Source organism: Dipodomys ordii, unplaced genomic scaffold (assembly GCF_000151885.1).
Source record: "Dipodomys ordii isolate 6190 unplaced genomic scaffold, Dord_2.0 Scaffold181, whole genome shotgun sequence".
NCBI lineage: Eukaryota > Metazoa > Chordata > Mammalia > Rodentia > Heteromyidae > Dipodomys > Dipodomys ordii.
The window spans coordinates 400,174-420,466 of record NW_012267397.1 but is presented as its reverse complement, the minus strand read 5'-3'; the positions used below and the strand labels follow the sequence as shown (position 1 = coordinate 420,466).

At 37.4% G+C, this 20,293-nt stretch overlaps 1 protein-coding gene across 5 annotated transcripts in view; it reads right to left on the bottom strand.

Moving 5' to 3' along the window:
• Zmym4 (zinc finger, MYM-type 4) overlaps window positions 1-20,293 on the bottom strand; it is a 98,880-nt gene that overhangs the window by 26,100 nt on the left and 52,487 nt on the right. For 3 of the 5 annotated variants that reach the window (XM_013034079.1, XM_013034080.1, XM_013034083.1), the window contains 15 exons: window positions 17,918-18,092; window positions 17,590-17,802; window positions 15,620-15,770; window positions 15,072-15,187; window positions 14,413-14,691; window positions 14,107-14,257; window positions 13,051-13,223; window positions 11,893-12,046; window positions 9,878-10,018; window positions 9,505-9,542; window positions 7,890-8,034; window positions 4,328-4,446; window positions 3,281-3,452; window positions 875-928; window positions 346-525 (listed from right to left, as the gene is read on the bottom strand). In XM_013034079.1, coding sequence (XP_012889533.1) covers window positions 346-525; window positions 875-928; window positions 3,281-3,452; window positions 4,328-4,446; window positions 7,890-8,034; window positions 9,505-9,542; window positions 9,878-10,018; window positions 11,893-12,046; window positions 13,051-13,223; window positions 14,107-14,257; window positions 14,413-14,691; window positions 15,072-15,187; window positions 15,620-15,770; window positions 17,590-17,802; window positions 17,918-18,092 — 2,261 coding nt within the window. The remainder of the gene's footprint in view (window positions 1-345; window positions 526-874; window positions 929-3,280; window positions 3,453-4,327; window positions 4,447-7,889; window positions 8,035-9,504; window positions 9,543-9,877; window positions 10,019-11,892; window positions 12,047-13,050; window positions 13,224-14,106; window positions 14,258-14,412; window positions 14,692-15,071; window positions 15,188-15,619; window positions 15,771-17,589; window positions 17,803-17,917; window positions 18,093-20,293) is intronic. The other 2 variants (XM_013034081.1, XM_013034082.1) reach the window with 2 other exon arrangements.

Sequence of the window (20,293 nt, the reverse complement as noted above, 5' to 3'; positions counted from 1 at the left end):
AGGTCAAAAAACCAAATTAACCACTTCTGGGAACATTATGCTACTGGCAGAGACTGCTGTGCCCTAGGTTATCAGTACCTCATAGCTGCTTGATCACAACTTGGAGTCTTTTTATTTTTATTTTAAGATTTTTTTTAATTGTGAAAATACCATACAGAGGGGTTACAATTACATGAGAAAAGTAATAAGTACATTTTTCATCAAGCATTGTTGCCTCCTCCTTTGTTTCCCCTTACCATCCCTTCCCATCTCCCACCCTCCTCCCTGTCACCCCTCTCCCCAATTTGGAGTCCCGTTGATGTTCTAAACAAAGGACTTTCAAGGGACAGGCTGTGTTCCACAAACCTGAGGGAAAATCTGCTTCCAGATCCTGTTCAGTTTCCCCTTTTGAGAACTGCTTTAGTTCTGAATCAGCTTCTTGCACAGCATTTGACTTTAAGGCGTAATGATTTAGCTCTTCCTCCCAGCTGTGTGGTGTGGATACAGCCTCTGATTCAAGATCACCACTGTATGTACTTCCTTGGTCTGATAAAGAAAACAAATATATTCTCAACATGTTTAGAAACTTTCCCGAACTCTAACAGAAAAACTGAGATATGGACAATTACCTAGGTATACTCAACAATAAAATAACCTGTGTTCATTCATGAGCCTCACAGAATTGGTTTTATACTTTTAATATGTACTTTAAAGAATTAACTCAATTTACGCTTAAAGCAATAAGATGAGGAAGTTATTACACAAATTAGTATATATGACAGACAACTGATGTCTCTTAGAAATTAAAATCGCAAATATTAGATCAATAATTTTCTATCGGTTTCTATTACTAACAAAGAGTTATAAAAACTAAAATATATTTACAATTACAAACCTTTCTCAAATATTTTGGTGTCTAGAAAGAGCTCCTGTTCAGAAGTTTGAGATCCTAAAGTAAAAAAGAAAAGCATATAACGAAACAAAATGCATTTCAAGTAAAGTGATTGATTCATATGTATATGACTATATATAAGTATTCATGCAAATATATATATATATATATACACACACACACACACACATACATGAATCATACCATGGAATTCTAAGGAAAAAGAATTCATACATATAAAGGATGATTCATTAATGCAATGAAAGCAATTAAATAAATTACCATTGTTAACAGTGCTTACACATGTAGGTAATATTATGAAAAAATTTATACTTCCAATTTTACATATTTGTACTATTTGAAACTGTTCTCTATCTCTCTCATTTTAAGACTAACAAATCTGCTTTAAATTGCCCTGCCCAAATATAATAATCTTTATCCCAGTACTAAAAGACCAGCAGATGCAAATATTAGATCAATATCTAAGTTATATATAACTTTTCTAAGTTATATAAGCATTTAACACATAGAACAAACAATACAGTTTTATCAATAATAAAATAAGTGCACATTAAGAAGCTCAAAGAAAACCGGGCACAGGTGGCTCACACTTGTAATTCTAGCTACGCAGGAGGCTGAGATCTGAGAATCACAGTTCAAAGGCAACTCGGGCAGGAAAATCTATGAGACTCTTACCTCCAATAAACCACCAGAAAACCTTAAGTGGCATTGTGGCTTAAGTGGTAGAGTGCTTGCCTTTAGCTGAAGAGCTAAGGGACAGTACCTAGGCCCAGAGTTCAAGCCCCATGACAAGAGAAGAAAAAAAAAAAAAGAAAAGAAAAAGCTCAAAGAAGTCAGACACCAGTGGCTCACATCTGTAATCCTAGCTACTCAGGAAGCTGGAATCTAAGGATCCAGCCCAAACAGCAAACATGAGACTCTTATCTTCAAAAACTACACAGAAAAAGCTGGAAGTATAGCTGTGGCTCCACTACAGCATTAGCCTTGAACAAAAGAAGCTCAGGGATAGAGTTCAGGCCCATAGTTCTAGCCCCGGGACCAGGAGGGCGGAAAAAGAAGCTCAAAGACTGAAAATAGGAAAAGGTTTTTTTTTTTTTGTCGGTCATGGGGCTTGAACTCTGGGCCTGAGCGCTGTCCCTCAGCTCTTCAGCTCAAGGCGAGCTCTCTATCACCTGAGCTACAGCACCACTTCTGGTTTTCTGGTGGTTAATTGGAGATAAGAGTTTCATGGACTTTCTTGCCCGGGCTGGCTTTGAACCACGATCCTCAGATCTCAGACTCCTGAGTAGCTAGGATTACAGGCATGAGCCACCGGCGCCCGGCTAGGAAAAGGTTCTTTTACCAGGTTACTAATGAAATTGCTTTTGTTTCTCTCATAAAATCAAAGAGAACTGCTGGGCGCCAGTGGCTCACTCCTGTAATCCTAGTTACTCATGAGGCTGAGATATAAGGATACTGCTCAATGCCAGCCCACACAGGAAAGTCTGTGAAATTCATATCTTCAATTAATTACCAAAAAGTCAGAAGTGGAGCTGTGGTTCAAGTGACAAAGTACTAGCTTTGAGCATAAAAAAGCTCAGGGACAGTACCTAGGTCCCAAGTTCAAGTCCCCAGACCAGCAAAAAATAAAAAAGTCCAGAGGACTAGCCTTCAGCAAAAAAAGCTCAGGGACAACACCCAGACCTTGAGTTCAAGCCCCAACACTGGCACAAAAAAAAAAAAAAAAATCAAAGAGAACTTGAGCTGCCAGTAGCTCACGTCTATAATCCTAGCTGCTCAGGAGGCTGAGACCTGAGAATCGAGGTTCAAAGCCACCCAGGGAAAGAAAGTCCATGAGACTCTTATGTCCAATTTACCACCAGAATACCAGAAGTGGTGCTGTGGCTCAAATGGTAGAGCACTTAGCCTTGAGCTGAAGAGCTGAGGGACAACACCCAGGCCCAGAGTTCAAGACCCATGACCGACCAAAAAAACAAAAAACAAAAGAAGAGAATTTGATCACAGACTTCATTTCTTTTATTCTTTATTTTTTCTGTGCCTCTACTGGGTCTTGAACTCAGGGCACCATCCCTTAGCTTTTTTATTCAAGGCTGGTATTCTACCACTTGAGCCATAGCTCCCCTTCTGGCATACACACATGCACGCACATACACATGTGTGTGCATATGTGTACACACCCTCCATCACTCAACTAACACAGGAAATTAGCTGGGTTACTTTGGCTACAGTGCTGTTTATCCAATGCTGGTGATATATCTGGAATTATTACATATGAACCAGGGATTTTGGAATGTAAGGACAAAACCACAAAATAATCATGAAGTTTAAAGTGACTTGAGTTTCTGACAAATTTAGCTGTGTCTCTCCTTGTTTAAAGAGTGTACCAACCTCCTTGGGACAGGGTCTTCTCTTTCTCTTCATCCTCTGCAATCATTTCTGCCATCTCAAGGAGATCAGCTTCAAATGGATGTGTAGAAAGCTTTTCCTTCATGTCTTCAATACTCTCAGTGACTTTGTCTTCATTACCCACTGAGGATGGAATAAGCATGGGGACAGGGATCTGGAAGGAAAGGACAAAATGAAGAGTTTCTTAAATAATAGGTCAAAACCATGATTTTAGTACCAGAATAATGATCAAACTGGTGAGATTTTGATGCTTACAGGTATATCCCTTGCCGTTCATTTTTGTAAGACTACAGCTTGTAAAACTCAAGAAAATGTTTCTGAATCCTTCCAAAGAATAATTCTATAAAACAGCTGCATTTTGTTTTCAAAACTGCTTTGCTTATATTTCTGCTTAATCCTGTCACAACTGTTTGAGCTTAAATATTCCATACAGGAATATAAACATACCTATATATGCACATGCACATTTAATACATATAATGTGTGTGTGTGTGTGTGTGTGTGTGTGTAAGGAGGGAGAGAGAGTGTGCACAATTGGTATTAGGCACCAGTAGTGTGTGTGTGTGTGTGTGTGTATGTGTGTAAGGAGGGAGAGAGAGAGTGTGCACAATTGGAATTAGGCACCATTACCGGGGCTTGAACTTGAGGATTTCTGTTGCTTCTCAGCTTTTTTGCTCATAGATGGCATTCAATCACTTGAGTTACATGTACAGCCAGATTTTTGCTGGTTAATTAGAGGTGGAATCTCGTAGACTTTTCTGTCTGGCTGGCTATAAACCTTAGAACCTCAGTTCTCAAACTCCTGAATAGCTAAAATTACAGATGTGAACCACCCTGGTGCCCAACCACATCATAACTCACTTTGAGAAGGTAGAATACAAACAAGTAGATTTCTCAATAGTCAATACATATTTATTAAAAATAGTAAAATGATAATTTTAGAAACAAGAGAAACGTTTTGAGCACATTTATAAAATCTTAACTGAAGAAAATACTTAATTAATATTACTCTTTTAGGTGACTACTTACTGGAACTGGAATTCCAAATGGGACTGGAGCATACTGGGTATAAAGATGAAGAGGTATGGGTACAAACACTGGTACTGGAACTGGCACCACAACAATCTGAGGCTCACTTGGAGTGTCTTCTAGGGGAAAAAAAGATAGGTTAAAATATTTTTTAATATTTTAATATTAAATAGGCAGAAGGGATAAACAAACAAACCAGGCATGGTGGCACACTGCTATAGCTGTACTTGGGAGGTAGCAGTAAAATATCACAAGCTCAAGGCCAATATGAGTTATTTAACTGAATTATATGACCCAGTTTCATAAAACAAGGTTATGGAAATACTTAAAAATAACTGTCATTGGCTGGGCGATGGCTCATGTCTCTAATCCTAGCTACTCAAGGCTAAGATCTGAGGATCATGAATGATTCCAAATCAACCTGGTCAGGAAAGTCCATGAGACTCTCATCTCCAACTAACCACCAAAAAGCCCAAAATGGAGCTATGGCTCCGTGGTAGAGCACAAACCTTGAGGGAAAAAGCTCATGGATAGCCTCCAGGCCCTGAGTTCAAGCCCCAGGACTGGCCTACATAAACAAAAAAACCTATACCCCATAAGAGAATCACTGGAGAAGGACAGTACCTTCAATAAATGGTTCTGAAAACACTGAATATCCATATGCTTAAGAATGAAATTAGACCCCCCTATTAGTCATCATATATCTAAAAAAAATTCAAACTAAGCCAGGCACCAGTGGTTCATGCCTATAACCCTAGCTACTCAAGAGGCTGAAATCTGAGGATCGCAGTTTGAAGCCAGCTAGAGCAGAAAAAGACTGTGAGACTCCAATTAAGCACAAAATCGCTAATTAAGCACAAAAAGCCAGCAGAGCTGTGGCTCAAGTGGGCAGAGCACTAGCCATGAGCACAAAAAGCTCAAGGACAGTGCCCAGGCTCAGAGTTCAGCCCAAGTACTGGCAAAAAGAAATAAACAAACTCAAAACAGACTGAAGACATAAAGGTCAAGACCCCCAACTATGAAACTACTATAAGAAAACAGAGGCAAAGCATTTAGGGCACTCATGTAGGATGTTTTTTGTTTAGGGGTTTTTCTTTGGTCGGTTGTAGGGCTTCAAGCCAGGGCCTGGCACTGTCCCTGAGCATTTTTGATCAAGGCTAGTGCTCTACCTACCTCCATTCCTGGTTTTCTAGTGATTAACTGGAGACTTTCCTACCCGGGCTGGCTTTGAAATGCAATCCTAAGCTCTCAGGCTCCAGAACAGCTAGGATTACAGATGTGAACAACCAGAGCCCCAGCAATACGATTTTTTTTTTTTTTTTTGGTCGGTCGTGGGGCTTGAACTCTGGGCCTGGGCGCTGTCCCTCAGCTCTTCAGCTCAAGGCGAGCGCTCTACCACTTGAGCTACAGCGCCACTTCCGGTTTTCTGGTGGTTTATTGGAGATAGGAGTCTCACAGTCTCTCCTGCCCGGGCTGGCTTTGAACCGCGATCCTCAGATCTCAGCCTCCTGAGTAGCTAGGATTACAGGCGTGAGCCACCAGCGCCCGGCTGCAATACGATTTTTTTAATATGATCTCAAGAACACAGTCAACAGAATACAAATGACAGATGAGAAAAATCAATCTGAATCAGTATGTTTATTGTAAAACTATTCACAATGGCCAAGATTTGGAATTTATTTATTTTTGTTTTTGTTTTTTGTCATTTGTTGGGCTTGAACTCTGGGCCTGGGTGCTGTCCCTCAGCTCTTCAGCTCAAGGCTAGTGCTCTACCACTTGAACCACAGGTCCACTTCCAGTTTTCAGGTAGTTTATGGGAGATAACAGGCTCATGGGGGCTTGGAAGGTAGCTCAGTGGTAGAGCGCTTGCCTTGCATGCCTGAGGCCCTGGGTTTGATTCCTCAGCACCACATAAGCAAAAAAAGAAAAAAGCCAGAAGTGGCACTGTGGCTCAAGTGGTAGAATGCTAGCCTTGAGCTGAAGAGCTGAGGGACAGCACCCAGGCCCAGAGTTCAGGCCCCACAACCAGACCCCCCCCAAAAAAAAGAAAGAAAGAATTTTGAAAATTCCCAACATAAATGGTAAAAATGAGCCAGGTGCCAAGGGGTGTATGCTTGCAATCCTAGCTACACAGGAGACTGAAATCTGTAGGATCACAGTTTGAAGCCTAGGCAGTAAAGTCCACTAGATTCCATATCCATATCCAAAATAACCACCAGAAAGTCCTCAAGGTGTGGCTGAAGTGTTAGAACACCAGCTATTAACAAAAAATAACTCAGTATGACTCCCAAATAATTCATATGTCTATTATGCTTGAGAAGCACTAGCCTACAGGATAACCCTATAGATCTAGGGATCTAGGATTCTCTTCTGCCTAAACTTTTGAGACCTATGGATGGAAAGCATGAGGAGCTATCCAGAGCCATTTCCAAATGAAATAAACAAAATAATCAAAAACTACTAAAAAAAAAAATTTAGAATTTTCCTAAATATACATAGCAAATAAAGAACACTGCAAAACAAACTCAATCGATGTTTTTAAGAGTAGTATGTCTATGGCATTTCAGCCACTACCTGCTCTAACATCCAAGCTTAGCTCAGCTTCACCTGACAAAAGCTTCACTCTGAGAAGTTGTAGCAGGGGAAAATAGGCCTCTCTCCTCTCCACTGACAATCAAGGATAACGAACACGAAAAAAAATTTTTTTTTTTTGGGTCCGGTCGTGGGGCTTGAACTCTGGGCCTGGGTGCTGTCCCTCAGCTCTTCAGCTCAAGCCACAGCACCACTTCCGGCTTCTTTTCTTTTTGCTTATATGGTGCTGAGGAATCGAACCCAGGGCCTCAGGCATGCAAGGCAAGTGCTCTACCACTGAGCTACCTTCCCAGCCCGAACACGAAAATTTTTTACCAGAAGTTAAACTTCTGGAGAGTATGACTAAGAGGCTACACCACAGGATGGAAGCTCTACCCTAGAAAAGGCAGGCCAGCTCCTTTGTGGGATAGAATTTCCACACCAAGAAAGGCCAGCTAAGAAGACAAAAGGTTATCATCCTCCCCAACATCTAGCAAGTGAAAGCAATTCATAAGATCTGAAATGCTCCCTAAGGCAAAAGATTTTTTTTAGACAATGTGAAGGTATAGGGATATAGCATGTGTGAAGTCCTAATTTGGACACAGGCAACAGAATGCAGAGAGCTAAGGAGCGGGGACAAAACGTTGAATTGTTCAAATTTAAGGGCCCTTTGGAAAATAGCACCTCTTAATTAACAGCCTGCCTCCATTACACTAAAGCTTCTGCCTATTCCACACAATTGCAGTCATTAATAAGGGAATTAAATCTGCTCACAATATGGTACTATTAATTAACTTTCTTCTCTTTGGTCTACCTTGTTAGGTCTCAGATAAGTAGAATACCTTACTCACAGATGCTACAGGAACTAAATTGAACCATGCAAAGAAACAACCAAACATATTATAAAGTAAACAATGTGTGCTCAATGTAAGCAGATCCCACATTCCTCCCTGCTTCCACCCCCCAAAAAAAGCAAGCCCAAGGAACATACCTGTCTGACATTCTTTGTTTTGGGTATGTGGTTTACATGAAGTGGCTTTAGTCTGTGTGATGGGCTTGCATAATAAAGCTTTATTCTTCAAAAGCCTTGGCGTTTGGGAAGGTGGCAATTTCAAGGCATCTGTTTGGGTACTTGCCTAGTAAAAAAATTAAGTCAGAATCCTAAGAGTTTTTCAAAATATATCATTAATTATAAGAAACAGTATACTTTTAAAAGAACTGCATTGGAATCTCACAGATGAAACAAACATGTAAGAAATATAGTACTCCTGAAATATTAATGGTGATTGATAAAGGAGTATTTTCATAACCATTTACTGACAATATATTTAAGTACCACTTCTGTTTATCAGGAAAAATGTTAATCTTATTTTAACACATTGTTGAGCAGTAACAATAGTGACTGAGTTTAAAATGAGAACTATTATTTTTTGATTGAAATAAAGAAGTAACAGAATCAGTAATAGAGACCTAGAAATAATAGAATCATTTGAGATTATTTAAGTAATTTGAAGAGCCAGGATATGACCAGTATAGAGCACTTGGCTAACATGCAAAGTGCTGCGTGCAATCACCAGGAAAACACACACACACACAATGCAAAAGTTATCCCAGAGACCAAACATCTTAGAAATGTCATTATTCTAGTCAGGAGTTTTGTTCATTACTTATTTTATTTATTTAATAATGAAAATTATTAACAAATGAAAAAATACACTGGTTATTATACCATGATCTGCATTAAAGAAAGTTTTACAAATATTTTATTCACAATATCCACTGAAATCACATTTTAGAATTTCATTCACAATTTAAATATATTATAAATTATACAAAAAGTTGAAAAGGTAAAATGCCTAAGTTCTGTACAATTCAATTCTTTGTTTTTTTGGTTGGTTGTGGGACTTGAATTCTGGGCTTGGGCGCTGTCCCTCAGATCTTCAGCTCAAGGCTAGTACTTGAGCCACAGCGCCACTTTCAGTTTTCTGGTGGTTAATTGGAGATAAAGAGTCTCACGGACTTGCCAGGGCTGGCTTTGAACCACGATCCTCAGATCTCAGCCTTCTGCAGCTAGGATTACAGGCATGAGCCACCAGCGCCCAGCCTGTACAATTTAATTCTATATAATTTTGAAAACACCTTCAATAACTACAAATAGGTACCCAAGTACTTACAGAAATTAAAGTATATTGAGACCTAATTAAGAAATCCTAGCTGGTGCTTATGGCTCATACCTATAATCCTAACTACTCAGGAGGCTGAGATCCGATGATGGTGGTTCAAAGCCATCTGGATGGGAAAGTCCGTGAGACCCTTATCCCTAATAAACTACTTAAAAAAGCCAGAAGCCACACTGTGACTCAGGTGGTAGAGTGCTCACCTTAAGCAAAAGAAGCTCAGGGACAGTGCCCAGGCCCAGAGTTCAAGCCCCAGAACTGGCAAAAAACAAATAACAAAAAAAAGGAATCCTACTTTTGAATAAAGAGCAACAAGCTTATGAAGGTTATTTTTTATAATAAAGGAGAGCAAATTAGCTCAGATGACATGCAGTACATAAAAATACAGAAAATACAGAGTCAATACCAATAAAAATAGTAAAAACTTACATCCCCAATGATTTTTGCTGTTACTGTTGGAACTGCACCTTGATATAAATGAAAAGGTAAATTTAGTATCTTTTAAAGTTATCTAAACATTAGTATTAAAGCTGATCCTCAGTCTAAAATCACAATGTTTCCTACTATCTTACATGTTCTATTTTCATCAATTCAATGAAATAAACTAGCAGAATATAGGAAGAATAAAGGAGATGACTCTTCAAAGCCATGGTATACCACAGCTAGCTGCATTCCTAACATGAATGTCTCAAACATGAAAATGGCCATCCATGGCAAAAAGGTACAGTATTTAATTCACAATACTTAACTCACAGTATCTAACTAAAAAAGGCAAGATGAACACTTCCAAATTATACTGTACCTTGTAAGACACTGTTAGAATTTGCTGTGGGCTGGGCAGCAGGAGCACTTGCCAATGACACCACATTAGCTATGACTGGTGTAGAATCTTTTCTGAGAGACGGGGGTCCTGCAGAAGCAGCTTGAGCCATGGAAATATTTGCTGATTAAAAAACAAAAATAAAGAAACCTCATATAATTGACATTTTGTATAGAAACCAGTGTCTCTAGAGGGTTAAGCAATGCTTTCAAAAATGATTAATTTCTGTAGAAGCGTAGTCACTTGAGTTTTGGGGGGGTTGTTTTCATTTTTGTTTTTGATGCAGGTACTGAACTCACAGCTTGAATGCTGTCCCTTAGCTTTTTCTCAACTCTACCAGTTGAGCCAATAACTCCATTTGTGCCTTTTTTGCTTGTTAATTGAAGAGGCTCAGACTTTTCTGCCAGGACTGACTTCAAACTGCAATCCATAGATCTCAGCCTACTGAGTAGCTAAAACTACATCAATGAGCTGCTGATGCCCAGCTAATTATTAGCTTTTAATTTGTTAATCTTCCATTTTTTTATCTTTGTATAAAAATGCTACAGTCTCGCTTAAAGCTAACAAAAATACCAACATAATATGCACCAATAAAAATCAAGAATAGGAACTAGGGGGTGGCTTGGTGGTAGAGTGCTTGCCTAGCATGCATGAAGCCCTGGGTTCAATTCCTTAGTACCACATACACAGAAAAAGCCAGAAGTGGTGCTGTGGCACAAAGTGGTAGAGCACTAGCCTTGAGTGTAAGAGCTCAGAGACAGTGCCAAGGCCCTGAGTTCAAACCCCATAACCCGCAAAAAAATAAAAAATAAAAAAATAAAAGAGTAGCCAGGTCTCAGTGAGTCTTGCCTGTAAATAAATCCTAGCTACTCAGGAGGCTGATATCTAAGGATCTCAGTTTGAAGCCAGATGGGCAGGAAAGTCCATGAGACTCTTATCTTCAATAAACTACCAAAATAAAACCAGAAGTGGAACTGTGGCTCAAGTGGTAGAGCACTGGCCTTGAGCAAAAGAAACTCAGAGACAACAACCAGATCCTGAATTTGAGCTTCAGGACTACTCCCCCCCTCCAAAAATAAAAATCAAAGAGTAGATTTAATGGACTTTTAAAAGGTGTTTCTTAACATGCCTTGACATTTTAAAGGATTTAAGTTTCTAAAACAGGCTCTTATAGTTCTTACTTCTATTTATAAAGATACTAAAATTATTCTAACTTTTAAGATAGTACTAGATTTATATTTGCTAAATTTCTGAGATTAAATTTCATCCAGCTGTGCATCCATCCATCTATCCATCCATTGCCTAGACCAGCCTCCACCTTGCCACCCTCCTACCACAGTAGGATTACAGATATGCTAGTCATCCCACCTGTCTGTATTGGTAGATTTAAAAAGCCACATGATTTACTGTTTGACTTTTGATATAAGAAGTTTGAGATCTTTTTTAAAGGAACCCACAGTGCATGGGTGTTTGTGTAGTTACAAAACAGTGTAATACAGCTGAGCAATGGTGGCTCACGCCTGTAATCCTAGCCACTCAGGAGGCTTAGATCTGATGGTCGAAGTTCAAAGCCTGCCCAGGCAGGAATGGCTGTGAGACTCATCTCCAATTAACCACCAGAAAACCAGAAATGGAACTGTGGCTCAAAGTGGTAACCTCCCTTGACCAGATAAGCTCAGGGACCGTGCCTTGTCCCTGAGTTCAAGTCCCATTATCAACAAAACTAAAAAAGATGAATACATAAATACAAAGTAGTGTCATCCCAAAGAAAACATCCCTAGTTTGGTTGATTCAATATGCACAGAAAGCTATAAAAATGTGACCCATTTACCTACTATTAAGGTGTTTAACAAAAGCATCTAAATGAAATGCCATTTGAACATAATGGGCTTTACATCTTATAAAATTGACAATTATTCAAATATTCTAATATGTAGAAGAAAAGTAGTTCCTGGCATTGACCAGTGACTACATTCACTACGTGGTTTAAATCTTACCCGCACTGTTGCTCTGTGAAGGTGGGTCACATACAGTTTGCTGATGGCAGAACATCAAGATACAAAGCAGATTACAGAAATGTTTTATTTCCCCTCGCCATTTCAAGGATTCGCTGAGTTTACCTTGTCGTTTACAACCATCACATTTGGCCATCTATAACAGAAACAGGACATAGTGAAGAAGAAACTAATTATCTGTCTTGGGAATGGCAGAATAAAAGGGAGCACATGTAACAATAGAGGAGATTAAATTTAAAAACAGAAATTTAAAAATGAAAGGCTGACTACCCTTTAGTTTATCCTATTTATTTACTACTAATGATTTTATTCTAAATCATTACAGACCAAGACATATTCTAGATACTCCAATTAATGGCAAATACCAAAGTGAAGTTTGCTTAATAAATAACATCTCTCATTCTTTTTTTTTGCCAGTCCTGGGGCTTGAGCTCAAGAGCCTGGGCATTTTTCCTGAGCTTCTTTTGATCAAGGCTATCACTCTACTGCTTGAGACACAGTGCCACTTCTGGCTTTTTCTGTTTATGTGGTACTGAGGAATCAAATCTAGGACTTCATGCATGCTAGGCAAGCACTCTACCATTAAGCTACACTCCCAGCCCCAATCCCCTCATTCTTCACTAGACAAATTCATCTTATTTAAATATATCAGTAAAATGGTAATTTAAGGTATTTTAATGTCTTTAACCTGGTATGTGGCTGGGCATTGGCGGCTCACATCTATAACCCTAGCTACTCAGGAGGCTGAAATGATGATTGAAGTTCAAAGCCATCCATGAGACTCTCATCTCCAATTAATCACCAGAAAACAGGAAGTAAAGGTATGGTAGAGCAAAGTGGTAGAGCACTAGCCTTGAGCAAAAGAGCTCAGGGACAGCACAGAGGTCCTGAATTCAAACCCCACAAACGACCAACAACAACATCAAAAACAATCAACTTGATGTCTCTTATGAAAATTAAAGGCAAAAGGACTAAAACTTCAATGTCATTAAAAGGTTCCTAAATCTATGTAACTGCTAGAGAACATAAAATACTTAATATTTAAAAGTTTGAAATCATTGCTTTCATGGCATATGAAATTTAAAAAGACAGTAATTTTGGCTGCATCTCCAAAATCTTAGAAGTATGAATTTTATTCACCTGATAGAACAAAACTGTGTATTTGGACATGCATTCTTCACCACAGAAGTCTTCCAGCTTTCCTCCCAAGTTATTCTGTATTAATTTGGGAGAAGTCTGTAAACAGTAACTGCACATTTTACAATGAGTTCCCCAACGTTTTCCCAAGTCATGTTTATAAAGCAATTTGCAACCTAAAAATCAGAAAAAATGAAATTAACATTTGAGTAATATTACCTATATTTATTTAATTGGTCTAGAACAAGGTTTTCACACTTATTTCCTGATAATACCAGGTCAAGAGATCAATTTAGAGGATCAAACCTAGGATTGTTTTTAATAATAAAAACAAAATATAAAATATTGCACTATCATATATAAGTATCCTAACTTCATCAAATTTTTATTTAGGAATGTGAAAATATGTTGAGTCACAATGTAAAATGAATTGGGAGGGAGATGTACTGATGTCTCAAATCAGGGCCCTGTGCTTGCTAGATAAGCAGCTACAACTTGAATCACACCTCCAGTCCTAATATATTAAAATTCCTTGTATCATCAAAAGGTTTGAAAACCACTGGTCTGGAAGGATAATATTGGGCAGTTTTAGAATCAAACAGAGCATTTTAAACATAAAATACTTATCTAAGTAACACACCCTCTATACACTATTTTTACAATATAATCTACTTCATGTTGATGTGCACAGTCAAACCATTTTACAATCAGAAATATGCTGTTTCAAACAACAGAAGTATAAACTTAGGGTGCCACTAGAACTTAAGGACTTATATCTAGAATTAAATACAGGACCTAAGATCTTTTCCTTCTCCACCAATTGAATGTTAAATGCTTTTCATATCTTTCCATTATACTTTGAAAATCTTTTACTTCATTTATCTATTTAAATATGAAGGAATAGATAAAAAAAAGAATTGTGTGTCAACAAATTAAAGACTTTGGGAAAACAAATAGGAATAAATTAGATACACTCATATAGTAATGTAACTTAAAACATCAACTACTTTTAAAATAACCAACATGCTCAGTAGGTTAGATTATCTTCTGTCTTTTTACCTTCACTACAGAATGATTTGTCAGCACCTGAGAATCGCACAGTCTCCTTTACAATTTTCTCAATTTTACAATATTCACACATTGCCATTACATTATTTATTTTCTTATATTCATCAGAACAATTCTTGCCACAGAACTGAAACATTTTACCCTGCAAAGAAATATCAAGTATTAATTAAACATCTCATTTACCTTAATGAAATTTTATCCTTCTTACTTGCAAAACAAATAGCATCATTTTCAGAGACAGAAAGCTAAAACAGACACATTTATACTTAAACCCTTTATAATAAATCTATACTTTACCTTATAATCAAGAAGTTCTGGCTTTGTGGCAAATAGACGGTTACAGTGTTGACACCTGAGTTTCACAACACTCCGTGCAAACCCAACATGCTGGGATTGGGCAGCAAGGCGCTGGAGGCCAGCGGCTGCAGAGCTGCTGAGGGAGGAGGGAGAGACAGCAGAGGTGTTGTTACTGCCTCCTGCAGACACTGTTGAACCTGAGGGGATGCTCACAATTACTTGGCCTTGAGACAAGGGCACTACTGAAGAATTCATACCAGTTGGTTTATTGAACAAATTCTGAAAAAAAAAATGAAACAACAACAAAACAAAATTAATTCAGTCATTTGTTTAAACAAATGAGAACTGTGTGCCCACATAGTGCTAGGCAAACATTAATGAGCAGGTTAAATTTTCTGCCTTTCTGTAGCTTATAAATGAATGGGGTTTATGTCCAAAAAAAAGTTTAAAACTAATGTTCTCCCAATAGATAACCTGGGTTCTAATAGTACTATTTTATTTATAGAAGAGAGTTAGCTGACATGCCTCCGAATACAGGATGAACTAAGATACTAAGGACTGAAACAGAAGCTAAGGCAATCCAGGAACTAGCAAACACCAGGCTTACTTACTACACTAGAGTAACTCACTGAAGAACACGAAGTCTCCTAAAGCCATACCTGGAAAGCAGCCACACAGCTATAGCTACAGAAGTTTCGTATGCTTCCATCTGACATGGCTAGATGATACTGAGGGATTGCTGACGTCTTACAACTGTTACACTGAACTTGTACACCTTAGCAAATGAAAACACATGTAATGAGTTATGCATACAATCCCATAATGATTTAAATATTTTATAATATACAAAGTTCAAAGGCCAGGTTAAGTTACAGGACTGAAACTAAACTCAATCATTATACATAAAACAAAAAATAACATTATTGAAAAAATTAAAGGGAGTCACAATTTACCTGAAACTATAAAATAAATAAATCTTAAATAAATAAGGTGTAGATAAAGAAAACACATTAAAGAAACTGTATGAAATTATTTTGGTAAGGGAAAAATTCACAATATATAAGCAAGCAAAGAAACAAGTAACCACTTTAATGTGATATTTTATAACAAAAATTTCAAGTATCCTAACTTTTTCCTGGAAATAAATTAAATTTTACAAAAAGCTGTGCCATCCTATACATTTTATAGTTTATGAAAGTAGTACTACCTGCAGAAGTAACCATTTTAACTCTGTAAGCAGATAAGCAATTAACAGAACAAAAAAGTTCTGTCTTCCCCAAGCTATTGGTATTTTCAATCATTTCTGCAGAAGATCTCAATGATTTGCAAAGTGCACAAGGTGTAATTTTGGCTGATTTCTGTTAAGAGAATAAAACATCATATGTTTTTATTAAATTCATAGTAAATGCATAATTCTGTGAAGTGTGTATACTTAACACTGCTGAAATATTGTTTATTATCTACAGTGCTGGGGACAAATTCCAGAGCCATGCAAGAAATACTAATTTTTTCTTATTCATGAAATATTTTAAATCAGTGGTTTTCGAGATTTCATAGTTATAGTCCTCTCAGTTACAAATTTTACAAAGTAACCCTGTATTCTCATGAGATTTTGAATTTCTGTATTACAATATGTATTAATTTGAAAAGTTTCATAGGAAAATATAGCTGATGATATAGTGTGATATACTTTAACAGTTTTCGCTATACTATATTACCAAATAATACTTGCTATAATCTAGCAATTAATTTCAGGATTTATTAATTGGTTTAAAGCATGGTTTCTGAAACATTACAGTGTATTTGTGTGTGCTGATACAGGGGGCTTGAATTCAGGGCCTAGGCACTGTTCCTTAGGATTTTTGCTCAAGGCTAGCATTCTACCACTTGAGTTACAGCTCTACTTCTGGCTTTTTATTGGACAAGAAGAATGTCACACTTCCCTGACCAAGATGGCTTTGATCCTCAGATCTCACTCAGCTTCCTGAGTAGCTAGGATTACAGGTGTGAGCCAACAGCTCTTGGCCACTAAAAATTCACTTTTTAAAAAGGATACACAACTGCACTCAAATATGGAGCCACTGTAAAATCTTAAATGTAAAAGGTACTTGCTATTGCTTAGAGCTTAACAATTTTTAATTTACTTTTCATTTTCCTTAAGTAATTGCACAAAGAGGTTTCTTCCAATTCAACATACCCATTTGTGAGTACCATGCATCTTCATCAATGTCACCTCTTCCATTGCTCTCCCCTATCTCTCCCAACCCTGCCCAAGTTAGGTTTACCAATTTCAAAATTAACATTTGATCCCTTACTAACAAAACATAAGCCTAAGGGCCAGCCAACTATTTAAAGACAACCAACACAGTTAACTCAAATTACCCTCTGCAAAACTCATCAGTTCATGAAATGGTGTTTAACACTCATCTATTTTTCCTAGTTTATGAAGAAAATGAAAATCCCTTTAAAAAGCAAGATTAACATTTTTTTAAAATAATTTTTCTCCCTTTTTTGTATGGTACTGGAGAATCTGAAGTGTCATGCTTTTGAGGAAAGCATTCTGCTAACAGAACCACTCCCTAAGCCAAACTTTTATTTTCTGATTTGCAGTTTAAATTACTACAAGAATACATATCAATTTGGACTTTTCTTTGTCAGATAAAAAGTATATATGCAAATTCCAACATGTTCCAAACTTAGAAAGCTGTGATACCAAAGGATAAGATTGGTTATCTGGAAAATGTATTCCATTTCTTCATAGCTTTTTTAATTTGGAAATTATTAATAAAAATAATGAGCCAAGGGCTGGCGATGGTGATACACACATGTAATCTTAGCCCTCAGGAACCTTAGGCATTAGAATCTCAAGTTCAAGGTCAATCTAGGTTACATTGTAAGACCTTCTCTTTAAAAAAAAGCACACTAAAGTATGAATCAAATCTGAAATAAAGTTACATCCTAAAAACATGAATTTCTAATAAATGAACAGAAACTGGCACTTATAAAAAATCATCACAGAAAAATTGGCACATATTCATTTGGGAAACTCTACTTATATGTAAAGAAGCAAGCAATAATCGCTTAACATTTTTAACAATTATTTTAAAAATTATTTCCACCAGAAAGCTTATAGATACCTCTCAAAGATGAATACTAGGGTTAAATATGGTCAAGTACCTGCTTGTACGCTGTGACACACATTGAACTACAAAACTTCTTAGACTGTCCCTCTATCTGAAGCATGTGGCACTGTCCTGAGCCACTGTAACAATAACCTCCACAATTCTCACAACAGTTCATAGTGAGGTTGTTAGCCGAGCGAAACTTAGAGAAGCAGGCATCACTGCAAAGTTTATGTACCACATTCTGGTAATTAACTTCATGTCGAATCTAGGAATTAAAAAGCAACATACAAGCAGTAAGCAGAGACCATCAAAGGCTGTTCTTTGAGCACAGCACTGGATTCACGCACCTCCTCCCCCAATAAAATAAAAAGGCAACTTACAACGGCATTCTTCTGACACATGCTGCATTTGGTGGAAATGCTGTTTGTATTTATGGTAACAATAGGTTTTTTTTTCAGTTCATATGTTGACAAACATGACTGACTACAAAAATCTTTACTGGTGGTGGTATTTTCAAACTGGGCACTGATCACATCCTTTGGATTTAAAATGTCTCTAAAAATAATAAGAGATAAAATAAGCCACAGTATAATCCTTTTGTGTATGTATATGGTTTTAAAGTAACCAAATAAAATATAATGAAAGGGCATTGAAATTTAAATTTTGAAACCTCGGTTGTCTTAATTTGATCTTTAACTACTTTTTAATAAAGTAGAACTAATATGCCAACTATTTCATGGAACTGTTATGAGATTTTACTATGCCTCAAAGATTAAAAAGAAGTATCTGTATCATTTGTACTCATTATATGTCGGATTATATAGTTAAACTTTCTTCTTTAGAGTTGTCTTATTTCCCAAAAATTCTTTAAAATGGTATTACACTCGAGGAATGAGGCAAACAAGGAAGGCAAATAAAGTCGAAACAGATTATTTTTAACTATGAAAATAGGACAAAGAAAATTGTTGAAATTGGTTGGGGAAGAGGAGACAGGGGAAAAGAAAGAGGGAATAAAAGTAATTGGAATACAATGTAAACATGTGTGGAAAAGTAACAATGAAATGTTCCCCTGTAAGCTAATAAAAAATCTTACATTTAAAATTCTCCCAAGCCATTATTAGATGTTCTTCTTCCCTCATCATGCTGGGAATGGAAACTGAGGCTTTGGACATACTAAACAAACACTCTACCAAGTCACTTCCCCAGGTCTTGGATTATATGAGATAGAATCTTGCTAAGGAGCTCAGGGATAGCCTCTACTTTCGATACTCTTGCCTCTACCTCCAGAGTGCTAAGATCACAGTACACACTACCACATCTAGCAAACTACCAGAACTATTATCTTTAAGAAAATAAACATACATTTTCAATTATATACTATATATTCTAGCATGATTAGTATATAAAGTCTAACATTGCCCTATGTTAATACTATACTATAAGGCAATTAAGACTAAAATTCTTTTTTTTTGGTCCGGTCATGGGGCCTGGGCACTGTCCCTCAGCTCTTCAGCTCAAGGCTAGAACGCTACTACTTGAGCCATAGCACCACTTCCGGCTTTTTTTTTCTGCTTATGTGGTGCTGAGGAATCGAACCCAGGGCCTCATGCATGCAAGGCAAGCGCTCTACCACTGAGCCACCTTCCCAGCCCCTAGACTAAAATTCTTAATGACTAAGGCTCCTTACCACTATTCCAGTCCTAATTCTACCACCAAATCAGTTTTTCTAAAGTAAATTACAAGGGAGCTTAATTGTAAAACTCAAAATTTCAAATTCGTACAATGTTGTAAACATTTTTCCTCACAAGTACACACCCACAAAAGTTAATATTATGGTTATATTCAGTCATGCACCATAAACAGATTACATTAACAAAATATCTCCTTTAGAAAAAAATAACATATCTCAATAAAAGATAATAGTAAGCTGAGAATGTGGCTTAGTGTTAGAGTGCTTGCCTAGTATGCATGAAGCCCTGGGTTGTACTCCTCAGTACCACATAAACAAAAAAGGCCAGAAGTGGCACTGTGGTTCAAGTGGTAGAGTGTTAGCCTTGAGCAAAAAGAAACTCAGGGTCAGTGCTCAGGCCCTGGTTCTAGCCTTAGGGCTGGCAAAGAAAAAAAAAAAAGGAAGTAGTGCTGTGGCTCAAGTGTTAGAGCGCTAACCATGAGCTGAAGACCTGAGGGACAGCGCCCAGGCCCAGAGTTCAGGCACACCACAGACCAAAAAAATAAAAGAAAAGAAAAAGAAAATAGTAAACATAATAGCAAATAAATAAACACCTGATACCATATTCTTCTGTAATATACCTTTCCTATTTAGTAGTTCTAGACTGTGCTGCCTCCTGCATTTTTTCCCTTTCTAATATTCTAAACAACATATATTTTAAAGTATTTCACAGGAGTATTTGAAGTTATATTGAACCAGATATTAGCTGAGGCCTGAGTCAAAACACAGTCCTTGTATGTGTTCAAGGAGCTCACAGTTATTGGAACAAATAGACTAACGATTTATAAAACACTATCATAGAAGCACTCTTGAATGTATAATGTGAATAATTTTGAAACAAATATATGTAAACTTCTATAGATCTATAGATATTTTACTGAAAGCTGGGCATAGTGGCTCATAACTACAATCAAAACTACTTGGAAGAGGGCTGGGAAGGTGGCTCAGTGGTAGAGCGCTTATCTTGCATGCATGAGGCCCTGGGTTTGATTCCTCAGCACCACATAAGAAAAAAGCCGGAAGTGGC